This window comes from Hemicordylus capensis, chromosome 2, assembly GCF_027244095.1.
Source record: "Hemicordylus capensis ecotype Gifberg chromosome 2, rHemCap1.1.pri, whole genome shotgun sequence".
NCBI lineage: Eukaryota > Metazoa > Chordata > Lepidosauria > Squamata > Cordylidae > Hemicordylus > Hemicordylus capensis.
In genome coordinates this window covers 294,722,422-294,742,976 of record NC_069658.1, presented here as the reverse complement: position 1 = coordinate 294,742,976, position 20,555 = coordinate 294,722,422, and the positions used below count along the sequence as shown (strand labels likewise).

Sequence of the window (20,555 nt, the reverse complement as noted above, 5' to 3'; positions counted from 1 at the left end):
TCCCCTCTGCAGTAGTGCTACTTCTATGTGCGTATAGGTGTGTGGCTTCTATCCTCTTCAGGATATTCCCCCCTTTTAATGGATGAACTTACCTAATTTAAACAAAACAAAAAAGAACAGACTTTAGATGATCGTCCTCCACGGCAGTCGTCCAAGAACTGAGGGACTACGCGCCTCAGCCGCGCCTTATATAGCACGCAGCAGCGTGGGGGCGTGGCTTGGGCGCTTCGACGAGCTCAGGCATGGATACCGTGGGGTTCCTGCGCAGGGGCAGAACCCATTCTTATGAATATCGACGGATCTCTACCAGATCATCAGTTACAGGTGAGCAACCTGTTTATTTCGGCATACTTGCCAGGTCGTCTTTTTCTTATTTCCACCTACGAACGCAGCATTCATCCTCTTCAAATTCATGGACTGCAGCTCTATTTCTGATCTGTTCTGCTCTTAGCACAACTCTCAGCTTGTAACTAGCAGTATAGCTCTTATGTCGTTCAGGTGTCATTTCCCCCCATGAAAATGCCGCCAGAAATCCTGCCCGGACATCTCATATAGACACTGCTTCAGCAGGAGCACTTTTCTGGCTTGCACCCAAATTCTCAAATATATGCCGCAGGCGCCAAAAAACAACTTTTAACAACATACCCGCCACAGCGTTTCTCCTGAAAATTACAGTAATCCTTTTTTTGAAGACATCTATGCCAGTGGCCATCACAAATCTTCAACAGTGAATTCCTTGTGTTGGTTTACACAGTGTGAAGAACTTTCTCTTGTCTGTCCCAACCTACACCTCCTAGGAGAGGAGAAACCTACTCCTAGGAGAGGAGAGCTGGTCTTGTGGTAGCAAGCATGACTTGTCCCCATAGCTAAGCAGGGTCTGCCCTGGTTGCATATGAATGGGAGACTTGATGTGTGAGCACTGCAAGATATTCCCCTCAGGGGATGAAGCCACTCTGGGAAGAGCAGAAGGTTTCAAGTTCCCTCCCTGGCTTCTCCAAGATAGGACAAGATTTTTTTTATAGGACAAGATTTTTTTATTGAACCAACAAACTACCAAAGCATACAGTATGTTGCCAAAGCACAATTATATACAAAGTGGTTGTTTGTACATGATATATCTACAAAGATTTACACACAATGATTTGGAAACCCACAAGTTTATGAAGTATATGCAGGTAGTACTGTAACTCGGGGGTGGGGGATTTCAAGGCACATCAGGTAATCGGGGGGGTTACGTCCGACGTCCATTTCTACAATTTGTCCCATTGCCGTTTAGAAGATATACTCTTGTCTTTTTGCACATAACCATACAAACTTTTCCAGAAGTGATTTACTGTCTCATCTGTGTGAACCTCTTGGCCGCGTCTTCCCTCCCTATTCCTATGCAGGAGCATTGCATAAATGACATACAGGTTTACTAACCTGATTACGAGGAGGGGAACATTCCAATTCCCTAGTATGAGGGCACCCGTTCCGTCCCGTTTCCTTGAAGGTTTCTTTCTGGGACCTCAAAAGGAGGTTTTATCGCTCAAACCCGAGGTTAGTTCTTCCCAAATCTGTTTTTCCAAATCAGGCCACTCTAACAGCTTGCTTACTTTACTCCCTGCCACACTCTTTTGGCTACCACACACTCTTTTAAGAAATGTGAGTGGGTTTCCCTGAATGTTTTACCTAGCTCACTAGCTTTCTGTTTGCAGGTGATTTTAGGGCACTCTTGCTGGTCCTCTGGGAGCCATGGCTTAGCCGCATTAAGTGGTAGTACTTGATGGTATAAGCGCCACCTTGTTTCCCATAAATGGAAAGGGACTTTTTTCTCCTTAAAGAGAGCGATAGGGTGATCGGGTTGCAACAAGTACTGTGAAGTGCGGTGTTTGTAGCGTTTACGTTCTAAATCAGGTTTTAAGAAACCCACTTCTAGAATCTCTCCATAAATTGTTTTCCTTAGCTGCTTAACTGAGGAGGATCCTTTAAATAGATCCGGTTCAACCTTCCATTTTTTAAGTGTGAATAACAAATCTCTCAAGTAGTCCGGGTGTTCTCTTTTTAATACTTGTGTGATATTACCATTGAAAGATCCTTTCCCCCACCATGTTATGCCCCATGCTGACTTGCGCCAATGCAGAGTGAAAAGCGAAACCCAGGTTTTTTGCAGGAGGTTGAACATATTATGGACATTCACGAAAATCCAGTTTCCAAATTTGTAGGACATGAATTCAGTTACAAAATAGGGTTGCAAGGCAGGTAGGGCTAGGCCTCCCCGCTCAACCTCCTTAAATGCTACCGCACGGGCCAAAGGGAAGGATGCTGTGTGCCATACTAGACGGAAGATCTGGCTTTCAACTCTCTGAAGGAGATCGAGCAGGGGAGGATAGACTACCGCCAGGTTATGCACCGGGGGTATCAGGTAAGTCCGGATGTAAACCGTTTTCTGGTACATGGCAAGGCTCCATTTTTTCCACATGGTAATTTTAAGCATTACTTTTTCTTCCCAATCTGTCCAATTTCCCCCCCAGACTTTTTCATTAATCCAATATTCAATCCCCAAAATGTTTACTGTATCTACCCACTTCAGTTTGGACTCTGGGGCCCCTTCGCTTTTACATTCAGAGATGGGTAGGTGCGAGAGTTGCTGGTGTCCGGGGTCCATTTTAACAAATACACTTTTGTCAGCATTTAATTCTGAGCCCGAGATCTTGCCATATTCCCAGAAGAGGTCTAGTATTACAGAGATTTCATTTTCATTCGATAACAGTAATGTAACATCATCGGCATGAGCTACAAATTTTACCCTAAACTCAGAGTGCTGTTCTGAGTGGACAGGTGGTTCGGCTATCCCCTCACTCTCCCTCCTCCTCCCTCCCGGGAAGATCTCGCAGGGCGGAGGGATAGAGACCGAGAGCCCTTGCAGATGGGGTTCTCTCTGAATCCTGATCAGGATCGGATCCAGGGCAAAAACATAAAGTAATGGGCTCAGTGGGCATCCTTGGCAGACACCCGAATGCAAAATGATCGGGTCACCCCGCCATCCATTAATCTGTGGTGTCACCTTTACATTCGTATAGAGCAGCTGTATCCAAGTCACGAATAGGGGTGGTATACCCTTAGCTTTCAACAATGTCCACAGATAATTGTGGTTCACTTTGTCAGAGGCCTTAACTTGATCCAATAAGAGGAGGTGACCTTTCCAACTTCCATTCTGTATAGAATAAAAAAGTTATCTCAACAGACACAATGAGTCTGTCATCTTTCTTCCCGAGATAGCGCTTGTCTGCAAGCTGTGGACCAATTTAGGAGCCACTTTCGCCAATCTATTATTTAGGATTTTGGCAAAGATTCTGTAATCAATATTTGTGAGGGTTATCGGTCTCCAGTTTTGTGGTAAAGTGGTGTCACCTTTCTTGGGGGGGGGGATTAAGAGGCCGTCCCCAAAGGACCTATTTAAACGCCCATTGTCTAGGACAAAATTAAATACTTTTACTAAAACTGGTAGTAGCTGGTCTGCGTAAATCTTATAGAAAGGCCATGTCAGACCATCAGGCCCCGGGGCTGATGTGTTCTTTCCCGCTGAGATAACTGCTCTGACCTCTTCTATCGTTACAGGATGGGTCAAAGAGCTTTTCCCCCCTCAGTGAGGGAATAGCCGAGACCATATTCATTCAGACTGCAGAACCTATCTATATAGGATTGAATGTCCTTTACAGAAATATCCTTCAATGCATACAAGTTTGTATAAAACTGGGCCATTATCTTTAACATATCGTGGGGGTCAGCCATTAGTGGGCTACTTCCATCCGATCACAGGCCTTGGAATGTCAAACATCATGCATCTTGTCCTTTGCCCACTCCCCTTTTTCAACTACAGACCCTTTGAAGCGATACCGCTTATTTTCTAAACGCCTGTGCCGCAGCTCATTTTGAAATGTCCTGATTGTCTCTTTGTAGCGGCGGCATGATTCCACGTCGAAGGCTTCTCCCCTGTTCATCTTATCAACAATCTTCAGATGTTGGGTGATCGCTTTCTGATAATTTTTGACCCCTCTCTTATATGTCCGGTTGGTCACTGCCCTAGTACGGCACCCCACCCTCTTTTTAAGTGTCTCCCAGGCTCCCAAAAGATCATCTTCTGCCTCTAATAGTTCTGCCTCAGTTCTGATAAAAGGGTACCTTTGAGATATTCATCAACATTTTTGGGTGTAATTGCCACAAGGGCTTACCATGTGGAATTACCTCAGAGAGATTACAAATAAATCCCACAGCCGCATGGTCTGACCATGGGGTAAGTACTAGTTTACACCTGTAGACTTCAAAAGTAGGGGGAGCCCAGAGTCTATCTAGCCAGCTAGCTGATCTCGGGTGGTAATATGTAAATTTGACTCTGGTTTTAAATTTATGTCTATACTATGATTTAAAGTTCTCTTCATGATGGATTGGGGGAAAATCCAAATCATTATATACCCCCAAGGCCTTATCATCTAAACCCAGAGTCTCACTCAGAAAACGTTGGAGAGCTTTTTCCTCATTCGTTAGAGAGGGACTTGCGGGGGAGACTGGGAGGCCTCCCGAAAAGGCTTTCCTGTTGCTCAGTTGGGCTCTGTTATTAAAATCCCCCATGATCAGGAGGTGGCGCTTGGTGTCACATATATCTTTTAGTTTAGCCCAAAGAGCCTTCCTAAGGTGTGATTGTACCGGGGCATATATGGCACAGAGTCTAAAGGCTCAGTCGAGCCTTAGAGTGGTTGCCGAGCTTGGGTCACCCCTGACAGTAAAATCTACATACATTAGTCTGCCCTGATCAATTTCCAATACCCTCTCGATTTTGAGATCAGGTCCGTCTTTAAACGATATCGCTACCCCTGCGTTGCCGCTCCCATCGTAGGACCAAAAGGATGGGCCCACTGTCCATTGCTGTTGTGCCGAAAAGCGGTGGCTCTCATTTTCGAAATGGGTCTCTTGCAGAACATAGATATGATAGTTCCATTTTGTTAAAAAATGTAAGATCTCTTGCCTACGATTTGGTGACGTTAATCCATTAACATTCCATGTAAGTATATTATAGGAATTGGCCCAACAACCCATGATAGGAGGGTGTTATGTGTAAGGCATGGACCCATTCAGACAAAGAGTCACTGTTCGCGTAGAAGCGAGGCAATAGAATAGTAGGCATTTGTTCCTTAGATCTCAGATCATGTCAAGTATTGTTCAAAGGGGCTTATTGGGTTAATTCAACCCTTACCTCCATGTCTTCCATGATTACAGTATTACCTCCTACCCCTTCCACATTTACTTCACATGAAAGTGTAGACCTACTTTGAGGCAATGGGCCCCGGGGAGGGTTGGGGAGGGGGAGGGGGTTTGGGGTTCAGAGACGGGAGGCAAGGCAGGGTGGTTTGGGATGTTGCTCCCAGGTTCCTGGAAGGCCTCTAGGGGATGTTCTTCTTCTACATTTTCATCCAAGCTGTTTTTAGGATCTGTCCCTTCTTCCACTAACATATTCTCTTCTGTCATGATACAATCATCAGTAACACCATTTTTGGCCAAGGTAGTTACTTCGTGTCCCTGTCGGGGGTCCTCTAGGATGCTTTTAATTTCTTCTATTTCCTCCGGTATGTTTCTTATCCTTGCAAGCTGATAGCTGTAACTCGAGCCTATCGACTTAAGTTCTGCGGTATCTTCACTAATCTGTGCTAGGACTAGGTCCAATTTTTCCACATCGGGGTCTTTCTCCCCTGAAGTTTGGATTGATGGGTCTTTTGTTTGTATGGCTTGGCATAGGGCTGACTTTTCCTCTTCATATTGTTTTAGAATGCTCTTGTATTCTTTCTTTAGGTTCCATATTTCTGCTGCTTTGTCTTGTTCCACCCTCAACTCTTCCTCCAGGTCGGTTACAGTTTTGGGTGTATTTAGTCCAGTTTTCTTTGGGGCCCTTGAGTGCTTCGAGGATATCCGTTTGTTTTTTGCGGGCTTTCTGAGTTGTCTCTGTTCTTTGATCAATTCATCTACCTGTTGGGCAGCTTCCGAGTCTGAAGGAGGGATCAATTCATCATTGGCATCTGGAACCTCTGCCATGGTTGCTAGCACCTTGAATCTATTCTGTTGGGTTAGACCCATCCCCGTGTCCTTGGGGTGTCTATTCAAATTGGTCGATCCATTTCTTTCATCCTCCCATTGTTGTTGTTTTTTGTTTGGTTTTCTTAGAAGATGCCTGCATCCATGGGGACGAAAATTGGTCTTGCGTCTCCCTAGATGCACCCTGCAAGCTTGTGTGATCAGCCCGTGGGAAAGGATGTGTGTCCATCTCCTCTCCCGCCCCAGGGTGATCCTGTTGTTCTTGTCTTTCAGGTGGTCCTTCTGTTTGTTTTTGTGCTCTCCGTTTCCCTGATTCAGCAAATTTCTCCACTTTCGTTGTCCTTTCTCTATTACTTTTATTGTATGTGCTTCGGGGCACCAGAAGTACGTGTGACCTACTTCCATGCATAGGGGTGAGTCCGAACCGGTCCGGCGGCCATTCTAAGGAATGGCCGAACTGCCGGACCGGTTCGGCCCTGGCTGGTCCGGGTCCGGGTGGGGGGTATAACTTTAAGGGCGGGAGGGCTTTCTTACCCCTCCCGCCTCTTAGCCCCCTCCAGCGCCCGTATTTAACTGAAGAACGGGGCGCTGGAAACCACCCGCCCCCCCCGAGCAGATTTACATACAAAAGTACCCATACCCCTGCCGCCGCCGTCGCCCGCCTGCCAGCCAGCCCTCCCTCCCTCCCAGCTGCCCGCCCGCCCGCCCGAGTCCTTACCCAAAGCTTCAGGAGGAAACGAGAGGAGCTACCGAACAGAGCTCCTCTCGTTAGGAAGGCCTCCAGCAGACTGAAGGCGCTTTGCACATGCGCGCGCCGCAAAGGGCACCGATCGCCGGAGGCCCGGTCTACCCGCCGGGAAAAGGCCGGGTAGACCGGGCCTCCGGCGATCGGAGGCCCAGTCTACCCGGCCTTTTCCCGGCGGGTAGACCGGGCCTCCGGCGATCGGCGTCCTTTGCGGCATGCGCGCGTGCGCAAAGCGCCTTCAGTCTGCTGGAGGCCTTCCTAACGAGAGGAGCTCTGTTCGGTAGCTCCTCTCATTTCCTCCTGAAGCTTTGGGTAAGGACTCAGGCGGGCGGGCAGCTGGGAGGGAGGGCTGGCTGGCGGGCGGGCGATGGCGGCGGCAGGGGTATGGGTACTTTTGTATGTAAATCTGCTCGTGGGGGGCGGGGGCGGCTGGTTTCCAGCGCCCCGTTATTCAGTTAAATACGGGCGCTGGAGGGGGTGAAGAGGCGGGAGGGGTAAGAAAGCCCTCCCGCCCTAAAAGAAAGGGGCCCCCTTTGGTTCCGGTCCGGACTGGTCCGGACCGTGCACATCTCTATCCACGCATAGGTTGCAGCGAATGCTTTTATAGCAACTCATAGTACTGTGACCTCTTACTCCACATTTGGAGCAGAGTGATGTGTTGCATTCCCTGCGAATGTGATCATAGGCCCCACAGTGGTAGCATGCTGGCAGTTGTCTGCTGTAACGGAGGCTTGCTCTGTCGGAGCCCATGAAGAAATATTTCGGAAGGTGCTGTATTGTCCCTGTTATGGGGTCTGTACATAGTACTACTATGCACCGATATTCACCAGTCCAAATTCCATAACTGTCCTTCCTTTCATGTGGGCCCATTAGGACATTAGCATGCCTCCCCAACCACATAGCCACATCTTCTGCCAGCACTGTTGTGGTCCGAAGGGTTATCGTAAGGATCCTAGTATCTGCTTTAAATAGAGGTATTAATTGAAAACCAGCAAGAAGATCAGGATAGAGGTCGTCTGTCTTCTTGCAGCTGGATCAGAAACTGTGATACGCTGCCTGGTTTTTCGAACAAGCATCTATTTCGTTAGACCCCACCAGTTGGATGACAGCCCGTAACTGTGATGTCGGGAAAACCATTGCTTCCAGTATTAACCTTTTGATGACATAGTCTCTGGTCGCCTTCTGTTCATCAGTTCCTAAATAGCGGAACCAGATTACAAACCGTTTCTTCGGGTCGTCATCTTCAGATAGAGAGCTGGGGATGGCTGCTAGTATCTCATCCTCTATTTCGAACTGAGCTAAGAAGTCAGCCCATCTGTCCGCGGCTACTCCGGTTGTGGTTTTCCCCTGCCTTGGTATATCATTCTTTTTGCCTCTGTTGGAGTTGATCACAGAAGCAAAGGATCGAGATCTTCCCAAGGCTGCTTTTGATGTATCTGGTGGCTCTTGCATGATAGTTTGTGGAGTTGACTTTCCTGCTGTGGTCCCCCTCTTGGATTGTAAGGTTTCGGGAATGGCTTTTGGAATCTGCAGGTTCACTCCTGGGTTTCCCTGTTTGTTCCATGTGTTTTTTTCTGTAACTACTTTAGTTTTGGGTTTTACTGCCCTCTGTTCCCGAGTCTCAGGTTCTCTTGGTTCAGGTATCAGTCTTCCTATTCTTGATCCCTCTAGGGCAGGGATGGGGAACCTTGGCACTCCTGCAGATGTTGGCCTACAATTCCCATAATCCCTAGCTATTGGCCTCTGTGGCTGGGGATTATGGGAGTTGTAGTCCAAAAACAGCTGGAATGCCAAGGTTCCCCATCCCTGCTCTAGGGTGACAGGCCACTCAGGTTCACCTTGGTCTTCTCCCTTTGAGGTTGCTTCCTGAGAAGGTGTTGCTTGACTTTCAGTACTTGGGAGTAAGCGACTTGATGACCTTGATGTCCCCTCTGTCACGAAGGCTTCTTCTAAACGAGGTTTTTTTGCTGCTACCCCTTTTGATTTATCACCATGCTCACCACTCTCTTTCTTGTTCCGTGGTGGCCCTAATTCCCAGGTTGCTTGTGCTAGTTGCCGCTTCTCCTTCATCTTCCTTCTCTGTTTCAGAATGGCAGTTAGTGAGAAAAGCCAGTCTATCCACTGATCTACGGGGATGGGTGGGCCTTCACCCGCAGTTTCCTCTGATAATGGGGACAGTTGTGATGTAGCATCTTTTCCATTTATTTTTGTTTGCCATGACCGGATGAGTTCTTGTATGTTTTTAAGAAATACAGACTCATTTATCCAAAGGGGAAATCTCAATGGTTTCAGGAGCTTTCTGCGCTGCCCCTTATGCTTGACAGTCATTATCTTTTCTAGGATCATCAGGCTGGTTGACACTGCAGTCGAGACCTTTGAACTGGAAATGGACATGGCGTCCTTTCCAAGTAGGAACTGAAAAATAATATTGTGGTCTTTATCTAGGCGTTCCCATTGTGCAAACGCACCCCTTTTCTCCCATGTTGCTGAGGAAACTTTGGATCTTGGTACTGCCATATGGGCTATGAAGAAGGCCCAAAATTCAAACATGTCCAATGGTTTTATATCAGTTCTTAGTAGGAAGATGGAGACCTCCTTAATGTCCTTTTTCAGAAGTTCTTGCCATTGATTGGGCGTGTAACAGCCCCCTTGTTCTAGCACTTTGATAGCATCTGATTCTAAAATTTTGTCATTTATCTCAGGATTCAACTTATCACCCCCATCTGTTTGATAAGGCTGTATCGATGAATATGCGTCATCTTCAGAAACTTCCCCTTCACTCCCCGCCCCCGAGCTTGAATACTCAGCATCTGAGTCCAAGGTGCTTTCCTCCTCACTTTCTGTTACATTAACTGAGTAACTGTGGGCAATATTGCCCTCTTCTGGAGTAGCTGCAGAAGTTGCAGGAGTTAGACTGGCTTTGAGGGGAGGGGTGGGAAGTACTTGTTCTACTCCCATAGAGTGAAGAAATGGTGATTTATCTAATACAGAGGGTCTGGTATCTCTTTGGTCTTCAAAGTCTTCTACATGAAAACGAGATGACCACCCTGGACTTTTTAAGGGGGATCTATCTCTGCACTCTGTTTCAGAAAGCTCCATACTTTCGTTCTCCAGCAAAGGCATTGAACTCATCATAAACATTTCTTTTTCACTCTCTTCTACTGTTAATTCTGTTAATCTTTGCTCTGTTAAACCTTGCTCCCCCAAGGTTGCTAAATCTCCAAGGGCTGTTGTAATTACTTCAGGAATGGGTGAGATTACATCAGACAAAGCAGCCTGTGACTCAGCAAATTCAGTAGAGGGCTGCCTTTGTTTCGCTTTCACTTCTGCCTGGATAACTGAATGAGTCGATGGCAATGAGGAAAACAAGGGTACATTTCCCTCTACTTTGGGGGGGTCTAGAGTTGTAGATCCACTCACCCCATGGTGATCAAATTGTGCTCCTGGCTGTTGGGGATATATTGGTCCCTCCCCCAAGCTCCTAGGATTTAAATTGTCCTTCTGGTTTGACTGGCAAGAGACTGTCCCCAGTAAATCTAGTTCCATTGTACTCACAGGCTGCAGCTTTTCTTCCAGTCTCCTGGGCCCCGGGCTGGAGGATCCCAAAATTCCTTCTTCAATTGATCCAGAGATTTGGGAATGGACTCCTTCCATTGCTGGAACATTCTCCTTTGACCCCAGGTCCGCCTGGGGTTTTACTTCGCCCCCCGAAGGGGCATAACTGGGTGAAAATGAGAGGCCCTCCAAGATAGGGGTGAGAGAGACTCCTGCCTGCAACTTTGAAGAAGCCGCTGCCAGTCTGTGAAGACAATACTGAGCTAGATAGACCAATGGTCTGACTCAGTATATGGCAGCTTCCTATGTTCCTATGTACTGCTAATCAACTTCCTTAGTAGAACCAGAACGGGTAGTACTCTAGCCTAAGAGAGTGGGCGAAGTGTGCTTCATAATGCAGTAACCGATATCATACTCGTAGTCTATCATAATTGCATTCATACAGATGCTTGTGCTACTGTGGCTGTCCAAAGGGAAGTAACTACTCACTCCTTAAGTCATCTTAATCAGCTTTACCCCTTATACTTGGGAATCCATGCACCCAGCAACAGATCAAAATTCTTGGCCAACGAAATTCAAATCTGGTGCTGAAAATAAACATATGCACATCTAAACAAATTTAAATTTGTTTATTTTACTAGATTTTGTGTCTGTATAGAGAACCAACCAATCAACAGAATGCACACAGTCCCATTTATGATTTGGATATTGGCCTACATGATGGCCATTTTAGAGCTGATTCATGTTTTATGCAGCAGTCATTGTTTGCCTTGTGTAGCAATAATAATTATAATAATGATACCTAGCATATTGAGTGCTCAAAACATTTAGTATATACCAAGTCAGTGATCCTTGTTAGATCCCTGTAAAACAACCCAGTATTATTCTCTCTCTGGAGGACAAGGGGAAATAAAGCCAATGAGGTGAAATGTCATCATCACCAACTCTTTAAATTGGTAAGCTGCGCCTCTTCTTTTTTTAATTATTTGCTGCTATTTTACCTCATCAGCTGAAGGGCAAGGTGAAAATGCTTCAAGGAAAGGAGTAAATATAGCTAAGGACAACAATGAGTTCATGACTGAGGCAAGATTTGGACCAGGGACCTCCTAGCTCGTTGCTCCTTCTTTTAGCCATTGCACTATACTAGCTGCAAATAGTACATGTTGGTGTTTGGTGATGGCCACCAGCAAGTGTGGCGGGAGAACACACACTGAACATTTGCCAAACACACACATTCAAGAGGATCTTTACAATCCATATTCTTCTTGCCTTATTTTTAAAGATGCATTCTCTTTAAAACTCTTGTTTGCTTCATTTAAATTTGTATTTTGCAACTTGGATGAAGGAAAGCAACATATACCTCGTCATCTGACTTCTGTTGTTCCTTAAGACAAGCATCCCTCATTGGTATTTGGTTTACACAGTGACAGCTCTGAATTAATTTGAGCTCTGCCATTTTGTATATCATATGCTTCCTAAACTGATTTGCTTTGGGCTGACCACTCCTGTTAAAATATTCACTTGTTTTTGTTTGCTTAATTTAAATTTGTAGTTTGTACCAGAGATATTTGTTTATGTTGGTGTGGTATCAGTTGGTGACCCTCATTCCCCCTTCAGGGCCAAATCATTAGTTAGACCCATCATTAGGGTTACTTGATTTTACTGAGTATATAACAGCCGTGGAGATGTCTGTGGTGTTGTTTTACCTCTTTGCCTCTGCCACAGTTCAGGATTAAAGCCCTCCTTCCTCCGTCTTGTGGTCCTGATCCAATTCCACCTGCCTGTCCCCAGAGCTGCTTGCATACCCATTAAAAATCAAGCACATGAGCCCCAAACAGGCTTAATGTAACATCTTCTGATGATAGATTTATGGATTTACATGTGATGGTTTCATGAAGTTTTTCCTTGGTTCATTATTGTTGGTTTGTTGTTGTTTTGTTTTGTTTTTTGGCACTCTTATTTACTGTTCTAAATTGTGTTTACAGAGAGATGAAGAGAATTTTTGCCTTCCTGAACCCCATGACTGACTCCAACAGTTTCTGGCCGGGACATCTTCTCGAAAAACTCCGTTTATATCTGCCACAAATGGAGCGGGATGGAGGGCATGCAATTTTCCACCGTGTCTCTCACACACGCCCAGTGTACCCTGGTACCTACAATCCTTACCGCAACTGGCCAGTCAATGAGCAGGGATACGTGACTTATGGTGAATCAGATTCCAAAAAGGATTATTATTATATTTGATGGTGTTTGAGACAGCAACTGTGTATAATACGGACATTTCATGAAGCATTGGCTACCCCAGTGGATCTTCTGCAATAAGCCAACATCCTAAGCTAAACAAGGTGATCAAAAGATACAATAAGAAATCACTGTGAAAATATATGGTAGTAGTATAGTTTGGCAAGAGTGACTTTTCCAGTCAGTCAGTCAATGTGTGCCCCAAACACATTTTGTGATTTGTATGATCATGCTGCTTGTTCCCAGTGATATCCAGTCTGTGCTTTATAGAAACAGGGGAATAGCCATACTGCAGGAAAATATCCATTTTCCCAATGCACTGTGCGCTGTGGTACAGAAAATTAGCAGCTCACAGCCTTTGGAAAAGAGTAATTTAAAAAAAAAAACCAAGTGATTCTCAGATGTATAGTTATTTTTTGTAGCGAGTCTCTGATGTTAGTACAATTTGAGCTTAATTATTTAAAAATCATTAAAAATCAACAGTTTGCCCAATTTACTTGAAATTAAATACACAGAATCCTGCCATCCTCCACTACCTGCAGGGGTGTAACGATAGGGGGGGCAGGGGGGGCACGTGCCCTGGGCGCCACCCTGCTGGATCACGTGGGGGGGCACCAAAAAGTGCCCCCGCCTTGCCCCTGCCTTTCCCGAAAAAAAAAATTTTTTGTTCGGAATTTTTTTTTTGTGCGCAGCAGGCAGTGTGGGACGCATTGAGCAGTCCCCCTCCCCGGGTCCCGGCGGGGGCCCCCCCCATTGCTCCTGGGCGCCGTGGCAAGGGCGCCTAAAGTTGCAGTGCCTGCCTGCTTGCTGCTTCGGTGAATCAGCGTTGTCAACGGACCTTTCTTCATCATTCATATCACTCCGCTGACGGAACGCTCACTCCCCTCCCTGCGGCGGCCCGCCCACCAGTCGCGCATGCGATGTTTGGCCTGGTGAGGAGGACACGGCGCGCATGCGTGTCTGGCCTGGCTTGCCGCCTGCACGTGGACTTTGTCTTCGCGGCGACCACGAGGCAGGGTGGGACTGGGATATACGGATAGTCCTCCAACAAAATAAATAATCACCCCAGTTAAGAAGAAGACTGGGAGTTGATCTTCAAGGCGATCTGCTTCGCCAGCCGCAGGGCAACGGAAGGCCACCCCGCACCAGCTACGACAGTCAGACACCCACGTTGGCTGCAAAAGTCTGGAGGATCTAAAGTGTGTGTGCGGGGTGTGTGTGCGTGCGTGCGCGTGAAATCGCAGCCACCCGATCGGTGCAGGAGAGGCGGAGAGAAACCATGTCAGTGTGGCACGGCTTCCTCAAAAAAAAAAAAAAAAAAAAAGGAAGGAAAGAAAGAAAGAAAGGAAAGAAAAGAAAAGAACAATCCTGAGAAATAGTGACGTCGAGGGCGGGAAGTCGTTCTCACCTGCTTTTGTTTGCAATCCGGTGGACTGGAAGATATTGCAATCCAGTGGATTTGTTTGCAATCCGGTGGATTGGAGTTTCTCAGTGCCCGGAGCCCATCCCCATCTGGAGGCTGTCAGCAGCAGCAGCAGCAGAATGGGCAGGCAGGGGAAACTGCCGGTGACTGCAATCAGCAGCAGCCGCCAGAGAAGAGGCAAGGCAGCGAGAAGGAAGACAAAAAGGTAGGTTCCCAACTCCGCTTCCCTCCCTCCCAGGCGGAAATCGCCAGTATGCAGGAGGGATGGGAGAAGCCACCTTTAAGAAACTGGGTGCGCAGGGAGTGGGGGGCGGACGCTGATCCAGGACCGCCTGAATTAGGAGGGGAAGAGCTCTTCTGAACGCAAGGCTTAACATGCACCTCCTGGTATGCATCCCAAATTGCTCTTAGGAAGCAGCTGCAGATCTCTTGTCTTTCCCCCCCTCCTCCTATCCATTTTCTCCATTTTCTAATAACAGTTATAATGGATTGCATCCCCTCAAGTGCATGTTTCTGAGTCCAGTGCCTTAGCTGGATAGTGCAAATGGAGATAAAAGAGAAATGCTGACTCAAAAGTTTGGTTTGTCGATGTCGTGGGCTAAAGTCTCTCTTCTCCAGTATGTCTAAATGCAGAGGTTGATTGCAGACCTGTAATGTACTTTATAAATACCAAAGGGCAACGGGGGAGTTTGGAAAAGGAGGAGGGACCCTGCACATTTTGGTCGCTCCATCCTTGCTGTGTCATTGTAGACAGGCTGCTTCTTACTGAGCCAAGAGCAAGCTTTGAGTTCAGCAGAGAAATGGGTCAGCTTGCCTTCCTTGGTGCTGTGCTGATAGATCTTCTGCTCCATGAATTCTAAAGCAGGCAGCAAGAGAGGGAGGCAGAATAACCCCACTAAAGATCATGTTAGCAAAGTGCATTGATTAGCTCTCCTGTCTGCAGGCATGCCTTCCGTTCCATTAATATTTCCCAGCATGGGTTTAATAACTGAATGATGTATGGCTTGCAACAGAGATGGCCTCCGTTTTCCTGCAACAGCAAACATGACTATTGATTGCTTCAAATGTTACATCCTGCAAAAAGTGAATTCTGTTTCATTGGAGGATCTGCAGTCTTTCCTGTGGGCAACTATCGCATTAGGAAATTGCCACCTCTTTCAAAAGTAGATGGTTGCACTATCCTGGAAATGATGTGTGATTCATGATGTGGGTTTACTACATGGGATAGTTTAACGAGCTTGACTTGTATTTTTGAGCTGATATTATGGTGAAGATATCTGAAAGATTGATGTCAGATGTTTGGACAGGGGGCGCAATTTCAGTGCTTGACGCGGCGGGGGGGGCGCGGCGGGGGGGCGCAATTTCAGTGCTTGCCCCGGGCGCCATTTTCCCTAGTTACGCCTCTGACTACCTGTGTGCCAAATTTCAGAGATCTCTGCCCAGTCATTACTGCACTCTGGTATTTTCTCTCTAGACATCTGGGTTTGTTGTCTAAGAAGGTGCTCTTGAGCAACTGTGCTATTTCAGAAGGATTTCTGTCTTTTCTTCCTTTTGCAATAGCAGAAGTGCACAAGACCAGCTTGCCAAAACAAAACAAGGGGGAGAGAAAGCTTAGAGAACAGTTATCACGGCTGCAGTGCGGGGGGCGGGGGCAGGTTCTAGAACGGCAGAAAGCAGCTGTGGAAGCCATTTTGGTTTTTTGCCACCATTTTATCTCCTGACTTCCTGAAAATTTTAACAGTATTTCTGTATTCGGGATTTGCCTGAGTTGTGTGCCTGCCCGTTGTTCTAGCACACCACTGGCAGTGCTCAAGAGCACTGCAGAAAAAAAATATACATATTGACCAGAAGTTGACTGCAGGGCACAGGAAACAAGTCTGCACAGTTAGGAATCGAAGGGTGGCACTCCCCAAAGTCAGTCTCAGGCAGGTACTAGCCACACCTCCACCTATTACTTTTTCTGCAGCGTATCTCCACACGATGCAGCAGAAATGCCGGAATATCCTGCAGTGCCATTTGCATCACTTTCTTAAAATGGGTGAAGAGAAAGTGGGGAGGAGGAGCTGCTCTCCTGTGTACTGGGAAGAAGGGAAAAGATGGAGTTCAGTTGGCTGAAGAAGGAAAGAAGGGGAAGGTTGTTGGAGAGAAAGAAGTATTGGGGAAAATAATAATGGAAAGAAGGAAGTGGGTGATAGGAGAAGATGATAAGGGGAAGGTTGTGGGGGAGAAAGAAACAACTCCCCCTTTCACTCTGTGCACAGAGGAGAAGAGACATGTTGGGGGATGGCCAGATAAGAAAGGGTGGGAGGGAGGGAGAGAAAGAGAAACGGTGCACAATGACCACAACAGCCTTCTCTAATTTTGCAGCTAGTGCCCACTTAAAAGTCTGTATAGGGACCAGGTGGAAATTTATATGCAGCAGCCTTTCCAAGGGCGTGAGGAGGGATGATGAAAATAGGCTTTTGGCAGGCAAGCAAGCCTCAGCCAACATCCCTCTAAAATCCTGTAGTGGGCAGGATAAGCCCCACAGCGGCAGAGTACAAAGTGAGGCAACATTCGGCGCCTGCCTCTGGAGTGCTATTGCCTTGTTGGGCTGCACTCTTTCTCCCTGATATGTCCTATGTCTATTCTTACTCGTGTCTCTAGTGCTCATGTAGCAACAGTAGGAGTTTGTGCAAGATTCATATTTACACACAGGTGTAGCGAGACATTACAAATGACACGTGACATTGATGCAGTTTGCAAAGTGTAGCTGAAGCAATATTGTCCTCTGTGGACCTTTTTAGCAAACTGCTAAAATTAGATGAAATGCTCCCCTCTGCACAGCAGCACTTGACAACTTTATTGAGATAAAGATTTAATTTATCCCTAGTCTTCTTGGGGAGTTAACATTTAAAGGTAATAAAATCTGTGATTCACAAGCCCACTTACTTAGAAACAAGACTCATTACGACTTACTTCTGAATAGACATACACAGGCTTGGACTATGAATGTGATTGATTGATTAAGTGCCGTCAAGTCAGTGTCAACTCTTAGCGATGACATAGATAGATTCTTTCCAGGATGATCTGTCTTCAACTTGGCCTTTAAAGTCTCTCAGTGGTGCATTCATTGCTGTGGTAATCGAGTCCATCCACCTTGCTGCTGGCCATCCTCTCCTTCTCTTTCCTTCAACTTTTCCCGGCATTATGGACTTCTCAAGGGAGCTGGGTCTTCACAATTATGTGTCTGAGGTATGATAGTTTGAGCCTAGTCATTTGTGCCTCGAGTGAAAATTCTGGATTGATTTGTTTTATGATCCATTTGTTTGTTTCCCTGGCTGTCCAGGATATCCTCAAAAGTCTTCCCCAGCACCAAAGTTCAAAGGCGTCCATTCTTTTTCTATCTTGCTTCTTCAAAGTCCAGCTTTCACATCCATAGCGTGTCACGGGGAAAACCATTGTCTGACCGATTATAATCTTTGTAGGTATAGACAAGTCAAGGCATCTAAATATCCTTTCCAAGGTTTTCATTGCAACCCTACCAAATGCTAGTCTGCAGTGTATTTCTTGACTGCTGGATCCTTTACTGTTGACGGACCATCCTAAAAGACAGAAGCTATCCACTACTTCAGTGTCTTCATTGTCAATTCTGAGGCTGGTTGCTGTATCAGTTGTCATTTATTTAGTCTTCTTTACATTTAGTTGTAGTCCCATTTTTTCACTCTGCTCCTTGACTTTCATTACTAGAGCTCACAGATCATCTGCATTCTCAGCTATCAGAGTGGTGTCATCAGCGTAGCGCAGGTTATTGATGTTTCTTCTTCCAACTTTAAAACCATGCTCATCTTCTTCAAATCTAGCTTCTCTCACTATATGTTCAGCATATAAATTGAATAAAGAAAGAAACCAGCTTTTCTGAAACCAGCTTGAACATTCGCCATTTCCGTTTCCACATAAGGTTCTAATCTGTTTTTGATGAATCCTGAGCATTATTTTGCTAGCATGTGAAATTAAGGATATTGTGCGATGGTTTGCGCAATCTGTTAAGTCTCCTTTCTTTGGTATGGGTATGTATACTGACCTCTTCCTATCTGTAGGCCACTGTGTCATTCTCCTAATTTGCTGGCATAGTTTGGTTAGGGCCTTGACTGATTCTTCTTCTGTTGCCTGCCATATTTCTGTAGTTCCATCAATTCCTGTAGCCTTCCGACTTGGTAATGACCAGAGTGCTGATCTAACTTCATCTTCCCATACTAGAGGTTCTTGCAGGTAGGGAATATCTTCTAGAATATCTTGGATGTTGATGTTCCTGCTGTACAGATTTTCAGTATACTCCTTCCATCTCTGTTTGATCTTCTTTGAATCAGTTACTATCTGTCCTTTGGCATCCCTTAACATACCAATTTGAGGTTGGAACCTCCATTGGAGTTCAGAGATACTTTGGAAAACTTTCCTTGTTTTTCTGTGTCTATTTCCATCCTCAAGGTCTTTACAGATATCATTGTAGTACTGCTCTTTGTCTTTTCTAACAGCTTTCTGAAATTCCCTATTAAGTTCCTTCCTGAGTCCTTTATCTTTCTTGACTTCGGCTTCTCTCCTCTTCTTGGCAATTTCCACCCTCTGTTCTGACATCCATGTTACTTTCTTCTGTTTCTTAGTCTTGGGCAGTCTCTTTTCACATTCATCCATAACATTGATTTCATTCCACAGTTCCTCTGCTTCCCTATCAATGAGGTTCAGAACTTCAAAGCGGTTCCTGATGTTCTCCTTGAAAATGGTGGGTAGATTCTAAAGATCATATCGTGGAAACTGGATAGCTTTGTTTTCCACATTAGCTTGACTTGGAACTTGCACATGAGCAGTTTGTGATTTGTTCCACAATCGGCCCCCAGCCATGTCTTTGCTGTTGTAACTGAGCTCTCGCACCTCCTTGCACCAATAATGTAATTAATTTGGTTTCTGTGTACTCCATCTGGTGATGTCCATGTGTATAGGCGCCGCTTTGGTTGTTTGAAGAACATGTTAGCAATGAAGAGATCATTGTTTTGGCAGAAACTAATAAGTCATTCTCCTGCTTCGTTTCTGTTTCCTAGGCCATTTAGGCCTACTGTGTTTTCCTTCTTACCTTTTCCAACTTTGGAATCCCAGTCTTTAACCACCAGCATCACATCTTGCTTGCATGCTCTGTCAAGTTCAGACTGAACTTGAGCATAAAACTCATTAACTTCCTCTTCTTCTCCATCAGTTGTTGGGGCATAGACTTGAAGAATTGTCATGTTAAAGGGTTGTCCATGAAATCTAATTGATATTAGTAGGTCACTGACCGCATTGTACCCAAGTACTGTCATTGCTATATCCTTCCTGACTATGAAAGCAACACAATTCCTGCTTTGTTTTTCATGTCCTGAGTGGTAAACAGTATGATTTTCTGACTGAAAGTGTCCCATTCCAGTCCATTTTAATCCACTGATGCTGAGCTTTCCCATAATCATGCTTCTTATGCACCACATTCCCATTGTAATTCTGTCTTTGCAGCTTTGGATTTTCTTTACCCGCACGTTAACATCAGCTGCTAGATGTCCAAAAGGCTTTAGTCTAACCAGCAGCTTCTGTTCCCATCTAAACATAGCTGTGTGCAGGGCTGAGGGCAAATCAGCATATGCAGGGCCTCCACATTTCATATGATTGCAAATACATACTGACTGATGACATATGTTTAAATAGTGTGAGGTTTCTGGACATGTCCAGCCAGCTTGGACATTTAGTGTATTTGTGACGCGGGGTGCGGGGGATAGAAGGACAACACATGCTTCTCAGTTCTCACTCAACCTTCTGGACTGCAAACCAACTTGAGCATAGTGCATTTATAAATATATATATATCATATATTGTTCCATAAGTTTCTGTAATTTTCTTCCATGAAACAAGCCACTTATAGGACTGATTATATATATATATATATATAGAGAGAGAGAGAGAGAGAGAGAGAGAGAGAATCTGGATACTATATAGTAGATCTATAGTATCCATAGTATCTAGTCGAAATCGACTTGACCGTACACTTCACCTTTACCTATATATACACTATATGTATACTATATAGTATCTAGATACTATGTAGTATCAAGATAGTGTATATATACTATATAGTATACATATAGTGTGTATATATAGGTAAAGGTAAAGTGTGCCTTCAAGTCGGTTTCGACTTCTGGCAACCACAGAGCCCTGTGGTTTTCTTTGGTAGAATACAGGAGGGGTTTACCATTGCCTCCTCCCGTGCAGTATGAGATGATGCCTTTCAGCATCTTCCTATATCGCTGCTGCCTGATATATAGTACCAGGGGGATCTGAACCGGCAACCTTCTGCTTCTGTCAAGCATTTCCCCGCTGTGCCACGTCAGGTGGCAGAGTGTGTGTGTGTGTGTGTGTATATATATAAAATAATTCAATTTCTACACCACCCTTCCAAAAATGGCTCAAGGTGGTTTACACAGAGAAATAACAAACAAATAAGATGGATTCCTGTCCCCAAAGGGTTCA

The 20,555-nt window shown here is 45.5% G+C and overlaps 1 protein-coding gene across 2 annotated transcripts in view; it reads left to right on the top strand.

The window, feature by feature from the left end:
• The window catches only part of EFCAB12 (EF-hand calcium binding domain 12), a 48,472-nt gene extending 35,373 nt beyond the window's left edge, over positions 1-13,099 (top strand). For both annotated transcript variants that reach the window (XM_053299514.1, XM_053299515.1), the window contains exon 10: positions 12,352-13,099. In XM_053299514.1, coding sequence (XP_053155489.1) covers positions 12,352-12,610 — 259 coding nt within the window. In that variant the 3' untranslated portion in view covers positions 12,611-13,099. The remainder of the gene's footprint in view (positions 1-12,351) is intronic.
• The last annotated feature ends 7,456 nt before the right edge of the window (positions 13,100-20,555 follow it).